This window comes from Oncorhynchus nerka, linkage group LG1, assembly GCF_034236695.1.
Source record: "Oncorhynchus nerka isolate Pitt River linkage group LG1, Oner_Uvic_2.0, whole genome shotgun sequence".
In the NCBI taxonomy this organism is placed as follows: Eukaryota; Metazoa; Chordata; class Actinopteri; order Salmoniformes; family Salmonidae; genus Oncorhynchus; species Oncorhynchus nerka.
In genome coordinates this window covers 51,422,094-51,433,993 of record NC_088396.1, presented here as the reverse complement: position 1 = coordinate 51,433,993, position 11,900 = coordinate 51,422,094, and the positions used below count along the sequence as shown (strand labels likewise).

At 42.3% G+C, this 11,900-nt stretch overlaps 1 protein-coding gene across 1 annotated transcript in view; it reads left to right on the top strand.

The window, feature by feature from the left end:
- The first annotated feature begins 4,677 nt into the window (after window positions 1–4,677).
- LOC135571480 (basic proline-rich protein-like) overlaps window positions 4,678–11,900 on the top strand; it is a 41,410-nt gene continuing 34,187 nt past the window's right edge. The window contains exons 1-2 of the mRNA XM_065018011.1: window positions 4,678–4,732; window positions 11,437–11,634. Of these exons, the coding sequence (XP_064874083.1) occupies window positions 4,678–4,732; window positions 11,437–11,634 (253 nt within the window). The remainder of the gene's footprint in view (window positions 4,733–11,436; window positions 11,635–11,900) is intronic.

Genomic DNA, 11,900 nt, shown 5'->3' with positions numbered 1-11,900 from the left:
CTTCTTACATTTTGAATGCTTAGCAGGAGAGGACAGGACAGGAAATTGTCAAATCACACACTTATCAAGAGAACATCCCTGGTCATCCCTACTGCCTCTGATCTGGCAGACTCACTAAACATAAATGCTTCATTTCTAAATTATGTCTGAGTGTTGGAGTGTGCTCCTGGCTATCAGTAAATAAATAATGTAAAAGATAATTGTGCCGTCTGGATGGCTTAAAACAAGGAATACGAAATCACGTAAACTTGTACTTTCGATACATAAGTATATTTAAAACCAAATACATATATACTTCTACTCAAGTTTTATTTTACTGGGTAACTTTCACTTTTTACTTGATTCATTTTGGGTACTTTTTCCATCACTTCAGACAGCGCCCATACTGTACGTTTACATCGCTTCAAATGCCTCCAGGTTTCAGTGAAGCTAAACCCAAAGGCTACAAAGATGAGCACTCACTTGTAAAAAAAAAAAAAACATAAATCCTGCAGTACACTTCAAACGCCTCCAATTCAACAATCCACAATGACAGCACTCATTTATGGACAGATTTCAAAATGCCAACGGAAAGAATTGAAACTTGAAGAATCGAACATTGAAGAATCGAACCTTAAAGAATTGAACCTTGAAGAATGGAACCTTGAAGAATCGAAACCTTGAAGAATCGAAACCTTGAAGAATCAAAACCTTAAAGAATTGAACCTTGAACAATTAAACCTTGAAGAATGGACCCTTGAAGATATTGAACCTTGAAGAATGGAACCTTGAAGAATTGAAACCTTGAAGAATTGAACCTTGAAGAATTGAACATTGCAGAATTGAACCTTGGCCACATGAGCTTTCGCTGAATCCTCTCATTTGTTGTTTGTTTGTAATGTGGTGATTATTCTGTCGAGCCGTACTGTGCCCTGTGATGCGTGTTGATATACTGAGTGGGTGGGCATAGCAGTAATCCAGTGGCTGCTCACATAGTAAGTACCTGTAATTCCAGTTCTCTGTCTCTCTCTGAGAGGCTCTCCATTACCACCAAGCAGCAGCATCATGTCCACCAGAGTATAATGACCACTGGAGGAGCCTCCCCCTCTCCTTTCCCCCTCCATCCCTGCCTTCCCCCCTCTCTCTCTCTCTCTCTCTCTCTCTCTCTCTCTCTCTCTCTATCTCACTCTCTCTCCTCTTTTTCTCTAGTTATTTATCTCTCTCTCTCTCTCTCTCTCTCTCTGTGTCTATCTCTCTCCCCTCTTTTTCTCTAGTTATTTATCTCTCTCTGTCTGTCTCTCTCTTTCTCTCTCTCTCTCTCTCTCTCTCTCTCTCTCTCTCCTCTCTTTCCTCTCTCACTCTCCCTGTATTTCTCTCTCTTTCTCTTGCTGTCTCTCTCCTCTTTCTCTAGTCACACAGACAGCCTCTAAATATACCTCCCTGCTCTGCTCTGCTCCCTCCCTCTCTCTCTCTCTATCTCCCTATCTCTCCCTCTCTTTCTCTATCTTTCTATATATATTTTTCTCCCTCTCTTTCTCTATCTTTCTATATATATTTCTCTCTCTCTCTCTTTCTCTCTCTATCTCCCTATCTCTCCCTCTATCTTTCTATATATATTTCTCTTTCTCTCTCTCTCTCTCTCCTATCTCTCCCTCTCTTTCTCTATCTTTCTATATATATTTCTCTCTCTCTCTTTCTCTCTCTATCTCCCTCTCTCCCTCTCCCTTTCTTCTCTATCTTTCTATATATATTTCTCTCTCTCTCTCTTTCTCTCTCTCCCTCTCTCTCTCTCTCGCTCTCTCTCTCTCTCTCCCACTCTCTCTCTCTTTCTGCTGTAGGTGTCTACCAAGCTTAATGTGACGGAAGTCTCCCCTCCTATTCTTCTTTTCCCTCCCTCTCCTTACTCTCCTCTCTCTCCTCTCTCTCCTCCTCCTCCTCGCTTAATGCCGTAGCTGGAACCACTAAACCTGCTGTAACAAATTGTTGTATGGCCGCACATTTTCTTTGGACGGAAATCTCAGCTCTGTGCTGCTCTCGCTGTGCTATGCTGTTTGTAGCCAGATGGCACTGCACCAACGGAGGGATAAGCAGAGCTCTTACAAAGAGTTACATTCCCATGCAGTGTGTTGGGTTGTGTTATTGTGTACACTCTGGAGCCACAGCAGCAGATTTACAGCAGGGAGAGCGGGAGAGAGAGAGAGAGAGTCCCGAGAAAGAGAGAGTGAGAGAGAGTGAGAGAGAGTAGAGCACGGAGGTATATTTACAGTGTCTGTATGTGTGGTGCCAGGAAGGGACATCCCCCATCACTCCCCTCCTCTGCTCCCGGTCTCAGTAATTCTAGATTAAATGACATCAGGTCTCCCGGTGAACGATGGAGTGAAGCGATAGCGGTGAGGGGTGGAGGGGGTTTTGGAGCCTGGGTAATGGCCCACAGCAGCCTGTCCTGGCCACAGTGAGGAGTGGAGGAGTAACTCTGTTCTTTCCTATTGTCTTTAAACAATATGTTGCTGCTGCCTGCTCCCTTCTCAGTGCCGTGCCACCTGACGCGCTGTTAAACAGGATGCAGGAGGCAAGTGGAAGGAGGTGAGAGGGAGGAGAAGAGAGGAAGGAGGAGGTGGGAGGGAGGGAGGAGGGAGGGAGGGAGGAGAAGAGATGGTGGAGAGATGGTGTAGGAGGCGATAGGGAAGAGGCGGGATGGAGGAGGAGAGAGAGGAAGGAGGAGGTGGGAGGGAGGGAGGGAGGGAGGGAGGGAAGAGGAGAGAGGCAGGAGGAGGAGAAAGGGAGGCAGGAGGAAGTGGGAGGCAGGAGGAAGCGGGAGGCAGGAGGAAGCGGGAGGCAGGAGGAAGCGGGAGGCAGGAGGAGGCAGGAGGAAGCAGGAGGCAGGAGGAGGCAGGAGGCAGGAGGAGGCAGGAGGAAGTGGGAGGCTGCATGCTGCTACAACATAAGTGGGAATAGAGTGCTTCAATATTTTATCTCAAATCATTTCCAATTCTTTAAAGAGGGAGAGTCGGCTGTCAGGAAAGCTCTGTTCTGCTCGGCAGACGAATGTTTTGAGGGAGAACATAAGCAATTTCATCAGTAGCATATTCATATTCATATTCAAAGCTTTAAAAAGTGAAGGCATTTCTTCCTTTCAGGAACTCTTGCATTTGAATGAGATTACTGTGTGTAGTGAGTAATCAGGGCAGTGTCACTGATAATATCTAGTGTGGGCGATGATCTTCTTAAATATGACAAACAATGGCGAGATCACACTTTTGTTTACATAATTAATAGCCAGGAAATCTATCCAAGAGTCTCTCTAGACATAGTTCTCCTCTACCCTAATTTCCCCACTGTGTTGCCCCAGATTCCGAGTTCTGATTGTGGAATTTGATATGTTTGTTCTAGAATGCTAGTCTCGGATTGGACAAACAGAAGGATTAATAGTGTATTCTAGAATGCTAGTCTCTGATTGGACAAACAGAAGGATTAATAGTGTGTTCTAGAAGGCCAGAATCTGTTTGGACGAATAGAACGATTGGTTTGGAATCAGACTAAAACCCTAGCTACGGTAAAAGGATGATTAAGGACTATGACTGCATGTAGAGAGATCAGCAGCATCCTCGCTGTCCATCTGGTAGGATTTTAGACACGGCTACTGGTCAGAACATGTCCATCTGGGACACATTACCCATTATGTTCTGTTCTGTCAACAGTTGAGGAAATATATATTTTTTTTATGAGGAAAATAGCAAAGAGTCTAAACTGATTCAACCCCACACTAGTGTTTGTTTACAGAAATATATATATATATATATATATTTTTTTTTTTAAGAAAGAGGCAAAGGCACCAAAAAAGAGTAAGACAGAGAGTATTACTGTTTGCTTCCATGTCCAACTAAGTCAAGTTAAAAGTTAAGAGCTAATTTAGTTCCAATGTTCTTATGGATTGTCGCAAACAAAATAGTTAATTATAGCTCCAATGTTCCATCTTGACTTTTGAAGACACACACACACACACACACACACGCACGCACACACACACGCACACACACACACACACACGCGCACACACACGCACACACACACACACACACACACACGCACACACGCATGCACACATGCACACACACACGTATACTGACACATGCTCTAACACACACATTCTACACACACACACACACACACATTGTGGTATTGTGGATATTATATTGTACCTTTGTAATAACAGAGGAAAAACATAATAATGATGTATTGCCTTATTTATGACGTTGGCTGTTATGTTATTGTGTTTTGTCGTGATGTCATAGTTTTAATCATATTTGGAACCCAGGATCATAATAAATATTAAATTCTACAGTTACAAGTATCAGATACTCACTCAGACACAAGCAGAGAGTATCAGATACTCTGCTCAGACACAAGCAGAAAGTATCAGATACTCACTCAGACACAAGCAGAAAGTATCAGATACTCACTCAGACACAAGCAGAAAGTAACATGAGACAAAGTTAAGATGTAAAGTACTTACCAAGTTCTTGTTGCCATTCTTGCTGAGGGGTCCGCGGAAAACTCCCTTGATGTTCCTGAAGTGGCCGTTGCTGAGGTGAGTAGAACTGATGACTATGTAGTAGCAAGCCATGAGGCACAGAGCTGGAAGGGGGGTCTTCCACTGAGCGCACAGACAAACAGTCAGAATCAAGAGAAGCAAAAACAATGAAGTCTTACATCTACAAGAGTCTGGCCGTAGAGCTACAGAACCTGAACCGAAGTCCTTTTAATGGGGGGGGGCATTCAGTGTTCCATACGCTGACAGTCAGACGTCAAAGAGAATTCTACAGGTCGAGAAGAACTAACTCCCTTTAAGTCCTGGTGTGTGGTGTCAGCATGAGCCACTGCTCTGGTCACAACCCGAGGGTCAGTCCTTCAGTCAGGTGTGTTGGGAGAAGCCAACCCTCGTGTCAGTGAGTCTTGGAGTGTCACAACGTGGTCTTGAGCATCCAATTTGAGAGTCAGTCAGTATGTCTCTCTTGAGCCACTTCAGAGTCAGTCAGTATGTCTCTCTTGAGCCACTTTGAGAGTCAGTCAGTATGTCTCTGTTGAGCCACTTCAGAGCGGTGTTGCTACGTGGGCTTCCGTCTTCCAGACTCTTCCAGCTCCACTTTTTCTCCTCTCGCATGGAGCTCCAGCAGCTGGGAGCAGGAAGAGAAACAGCTGCTTGGCTTCAGTCTGTAGCGTCGTAACCCTGGTCCAGCCTCAGCCACAGCCTCTTGTTTCTTTACTCCGCCGAGTCTGTCTTTCAAGGGGCTCCCCGCTCTCTCTCTCTCTGATCCTCTGTCTGAGTGCTGGCTGGTTCTAGTGAAGATGATGCGAGGTAGTAGCAGCGGTAGTGGTAGAGACTTGATGTAGCGACAGAAACAGGCATGGTGTTGTAGTGTTTCCTGTTTGCCGGTCCAGTGCACCGAGCCAATGAAAGAGAGCCACTGGTCGAGGAAAGGGCTCTCTGTTTCTCTCCCTGTGTGTCTGTCTGTCTCTCTCTCTCTCTCTCTTCCTCTCTCGCTCACTCTCTCTCACACTCTCTCTGTCTATCTCTAGATCCACTGAGTCAGCCACTGCTCCCCAGCCAACCAGGATTCAGCAGTAGCTCTCCCTCTCTCTTGCCGTGCATCACACTGCTTTCCTCACACACACACACGCACGACACACACACACACACACACACACACACACACACACACACACACACACACACACACACACACACACACACACACACACACACACACACACATAGCTCAACAGAGTTCAACACACACACACACGGACACAGACACCCACTCTCCCCTCCTCACTCTCTCCCTCCCTCCCCATCTCTCCCTCCTTCTCCCCCCCTCTCCTTATCCCCCTCCCTCTCCTTCTCCCCCTGCTCACTCTCTCCCTACCTCCCCATCTCTCGCTCACACTCCTTCTCCCCCTCCCTCTCCTTCTCCCCCTCCTCACTCTCTCTCTTTCTAATTTGGCTGTAAGAAGCTGAAGCAGTAGACGTGGAGAAGCAGGCAGAAGGGAGGACTGATGCTGCTAGCCCAGGAATGCACAAATGCTTCTGAGGATATTTGTTAACTACCCTGTCGTCCATCTTTGATTATATTAACCTGTATGTGATACTCTACTATATTAACCTGTATGTGATACTCTACTATATTAACCTGTAGGAGATACTCTACTATATTAACCTGTATGTGATACTCTACTATATTAACCTGTATGTGATACTCTACTATATTAACCTGTATGTGATACTCTACTATATTAACCTGTAGGAGATACTCTACTATATTAACCTGTATGTGATACTCTACTATATTAACCTGTATGTGATACTCTACTATATTAACCTGTAGGAGATACTCTACTATATTAACCTGTATGTGATACTCTACTATATTAACCTGTAGGAGATACTCCATTATAATAACTAGTAGGATAATCTCTAGTATGTTAATCTATAGGAGATACTCTAGCATGTTAATCTGTAGGAGATACTATATTATATTAATTATGTTAATAAGGACATACTATTGTAAATTAATCTGTAGGAGATACTCTAGCATGTTAATCTGTAGGAGATACTACATTATATTAATTATGTTAATAAGGACATACTATTGTAAATTAATCTGTAGGAGATACTCTAGCATGTTAATCTGTAGGAGATACTCTAGCATGTTAATCTATAGGAGATACTCTAGCATGTTAATCTATAGGAGATACTCTAGCATGTTAATCTGTAGGAGATACTCTAGCATGTTAATTTGTAGGAGATACTATATTATATTAATTATGTTAATAAGGACATACTATTGTAAATTAATCTGTAGGATAATCTCTAGCATGTTAATCTGTAGGAGAAACTATTATTGTAACGGTTTTCTTCTGGGGAAAGAGAGGCGGACCAAAACACAGCGTGGTTACTTGTAAACATCTTTAATAAAGATGAACAATCTACAAAACAAGAAATGTGAAGAATAAAAAACGAAACAGCCCTATCTGGTGCAACAAACACAGAGACAGGAACATTCACCCACAAGAGACCTAAAGAATATGGCTGCCTAAATATGGTTCCCAATCAGAGACAACGATAAACACCTGCCTCTGATTGAGAACCTCTCTAGGCAACCATAGACTTACCTAGAGTACTACTCTAACCACAATACCATAACTAAAAACAACCCCAGACAAAACAAACCACATAAATCCCCATGTCACACCCTGGCCTCACCAAAACACTAACGAAAACACAGAATACTAAGGCCAGGGCATGACAATTATGTTAATGTTTAGGATAATCTCTAGTATGTTCATATGTATGTGATACTATATTATGTTAATCTGTAGGATAATCTCTAGTATGTTAATCTTTAGGAGATATTATATTATGTTAATATGTAGGAAAAACTCTATTATGTTCATCTGTTTGAGAAACTCTAGTGTGAATTATGTTGGAGATACTCTGTTATGTTAATCTGTATGAGGTAGTCTACTATGTTAATCTGTATGAGGTACTCTACTATGTTAATCTGTAGGAGAAACTGTACTATGTTAATCTGTAGGAGATACTCTACTATGTTAATCTGAATGAGTTACTCTATTATGCTAATCTGTTTGAGACACTCAATTATCTTAATCTGTAGGAGATACTCTACTATGTTAATCTGAATGAGTTACTCTATTATGTTCATCTGTAGGAGATACTCTAGCTTGTTATTCTGTAGGAGGCAATATATTATGTTAATATGTAGGATATCTCTGGTATGTTAATCTGTAGGATATTCTCCAGCATGGTAATCTGTAGGAGAAACTCCAGTATGTTAATCTGTAGGAGATACTCTAGCATGGTAATCTGTAGGAGACACTATATTATCGTAATGTTATTCAGGATATCTCTGGTATGTTAATCTGTAGGAGATACTCAAGGATGTTAATCTGTAGCATATTCTCCAGAATGGTAATCTGTAGGAGACACTATATTATCGTAATGTTATTCAGGATATCTCTGGTATGTTAATCTGTAGGAGATACTCAAGGATGTTAATCTGTAGCATATTCTCCAGAATGGTAATCTGTAGGAGACACTATATTATCGTAATGTTATTCAGGATATACTCTGGAATGTTAATCTGTAGCATATTCTCCAGAATGGTATTCTGTCAGATATGCTATAATATGATCATCTGTGTAGGAATACACTTTTTTAAAAATGAAATGAATACACCACACAGTGTCAATTTCGAGAAATATCAGAATATTACACCACACAGTGTCTGTTTAGAGAAATATCAGAATATTACATCACAGTGTCTGTTTAGAGAAAGATCAGAATATTACACCAGTGCCTGTTTAGAGAAATATCAGAATATTACACCACAGTGTCTGTTTAGAGAAATATCAGAATATTACGGAGAAAGATCAGACAGTCACTCCCATGTCTTAGGGGGAAGTGTAGATCACAGGCGGTTGGTGGCACTTTAATTGGGGAGGACTTTCTAGTGGTAATGTCTGGATAGGAATCAGTGGAATGCTATCAAATACATCTCATCACATGGTTTCCAGGATTTTGGTGACATTCCATTCACTCTTTTTGGGGCCATTATTATGAGCTGTCCTCCCTGCATCCTCTTATGCCGTAGATCACAGACTGGGATGATTAAAATGTTTTGCAAGAGGAAAATGTCAAAATCTGAATGAAAGATACATAAATCCATTGAGCTATTTTAAAATAATCTCACACTGACACGCAGGTTGGAGGCTTTACTAAATAGTACAGTAACGCTTTATTTGCATAGTCCATCTGTAAATTCTCTACCCTAACCCTTACCCTAACCCTACCCTAACCCTACCCTTACCCTAACCTTACCCTAACCCTAACCTTACCCTAACCTTACCCTAACCTTACCCTAACCCTAACCCTAACCTTACCCTAACCCTAAACTTACCCTAACCCTTACCCTAACCTTACCCTAACCCTACCCTAACCCTAACCTTACCCTAACCTTACCCTAACCCTAACCCTAACCTTACCCTAACCCTAACCTTACCCTAACCTTACCCTAACCCTAACCTTACCCTAACCTTACCCTAACCTTACCCTAACCCTAACATAACCCTAACCCTAACCTTACCCTAACCCTAACCCTAACCCTTACCCTAACCCTTACCCTAACCTTACCCTAACCTTACCCTAACCCTAACATAACCCTAACCCTAACCTTACCCTAACCCTAACCCTAACCCTAACCTTACCCTAACCCTTACCCTAACCCTTACCCTAACCTTACCCTAACCTTACCCTAACCTTACCCTAAACCTTACCTTAACTCTAGCCCTAACCTTAACCCTTACCCTAACCCATACCCTAACCTTACCCTAACCTTACCCTTAACTCTAGCCCTAACCTTAACCCTTACCCTAACCCTTACCCTAACCTTACCCTATCCTTACCCTTAACCCTTACCCTAACCCGTACTATAAACTTACCCTAACCCTTACCCTAACACTACCCTTAACCCTAACCTTAACCCTTACCTTAACCCTAACTTAACCTTTACCCTAACTCTAGCACTAACCCTAACCTTAACCTTAACCTTAACCCTTACCCTAACCTTAACCCTAACTTAACCTTTACCCTAACTCTAGCCCTAACACTAACCCTAACCTTAACCTTAACCCTTACCCTAACCTTAACCATAACTTAACCTTTACCCTAACTCTAGCCCTAACACTAACCCTAACCTTAACCTTAACCCTTACCCTAACCTTAACCCTAACTTAACCTTTACCCTAACTCTAGCCCTAACACTAACCCTAACCTTAACCTTAACCCTTACCCTATCCTTAACCCTAACTTAACCCTTACCCTAACTCTAGCCCTAACACTAACCCTAAGCTTAACCTTAACCTTAACCCTTACCCTAACCTTAACCCTAACTTAATCTTTACCCTAACACTAACCCTAACCTTAACCCTTACCCTAACCTTAACCCTAACTTAATCTTTACCCTAACACTAACCCTAACCTTAACCCTTACCCTAACCTTAACCCTAACTTAACCTTTACCCGAACTCTAGCCCTAACCATAAACCTTACCCTAACACTAACCCTAACCTTAACCCTTACCCTAACCCTAATCTTCACCCTAACTTTATCTGTACCCTAACTCTTTCCCTTACCTTAACCCTTACCCTAAGATAGGAGTGAGATCCACTGCATATAGTATTGATAGGAGTGAGATCCACTGCATATAGTATTGATAGGAGTGAGATCCACTGCATATAGTATTGATAGGAGTGAGATCCACTGCATATAGTATTGATAGGAGTGAGATCCACTGCATATAGTATTGATAGGAGTGAGATCCACTCCATATAGTATTGATAGGAGTGAGATCCACTGCATATAGTATTGATAGGAGTGAGATCCCCCTCCATATAGTATTGATAGGAGTGAGATCCACTCCATATAGTATTGATAGGAGTGAGATCCACTCCATGTAGTATTGATAGGAGTGAGATCCACTGCATATATTATTGATAGGAGTGAGATCCACTCCATATAGTATTGATAGGAGTGAGATCCACTCCATATAGTATTGATAGGAGTGAGATCCGTTCCATGTAGTATTGATAGGAGTGAGATCCGTTCCATGTAGTATTGATAGGAGTGAGATCCACTCCATATAGTATTGATAGGAGTGAGTTCCACTCCATATAGTATTGATAGGAGTGAGATCCACTCCATATAGTATTGATAGGAGTGAGATCCACTCCATATAGTATTGATAGGAGTGAGATCCCCCTCCATATAGTTTTAAGTTTTAAGTTCCTCGGCGTAATAATGTTTACATATCCTACATTACTCATCTCATGTGTATATACTGTATTTCATACTATCTATTGCATCTTGCATATGTCGCACGGCCATAACTCATCCATATATTTACATGTACATATTCTTATTCATTCCTTTACACTTTCCTTTGCACTGAATTTGTTAGATTACTTGTTAGATATGACTGCACTGTCGGAACTAGAAGCACAAGCATTTTGCTACACTCGCATTAACATACAGTATGCTAACCATGTGTATGTGACCAATAAAATGGATTTGATTTGATAGGAGTGAGATCCACTCCATGTAGTATTGATAGGAGTGAGATCCACTCCATATAGTATTGATAGGAGTGAGATCCACTCCATATATTATTGATAGGAGTGAGATCTGTTCCATATAGTATTGATAGGAGTGAGATCCACTCCATATATTATTGATAGGAGTGAGATCCGTTCCATGTAGTATTGATAGGAATGAGATCCGTTCCATGTAGTATTGATAGGAGTGAGATCCCCCTCCATATAGTTTTAAGTTTTAAGTTCCTCGGCGTACACATCGATACAAACTGCAATGGTCCACCCACACAGATAGTGTGGTGAAGAAGGCTCAGCAGCGCCTCTTCAACCTCAGGAGGCTGAAGAAATTTGTCTTGTCACCTAAAACCCTCACAAACTTTTACAGATGGACAATCGAGAGCGCCCCATCGGGCTGTATCAGAGCCTGGTACGGCAACTGCTCCGCCCACAACCATAAGGCTCTCCAGAGGGTGGTGCGGTCTGCACAACGTATCACCAGGGGAAAACTACCTGCCCTCCATGACACCTACAGCACCCAATGTCACAGGAAGGCCAAAAATATCATCGAGGACAACAACCACCCGAGCCACTGCCTGTTCACCCCGCTATATCATCCAGAAGGCGAGGTCAGTACAGGTGCATCAACGCTGGGACCAAGAGACTGAAAAACAGCTTCTATCTCAAGGCCCTCAGACTGTTAAACAGCCATCACTAACATAGAGAGGCTGCAGCTAACATACAGACTCAAATCATTG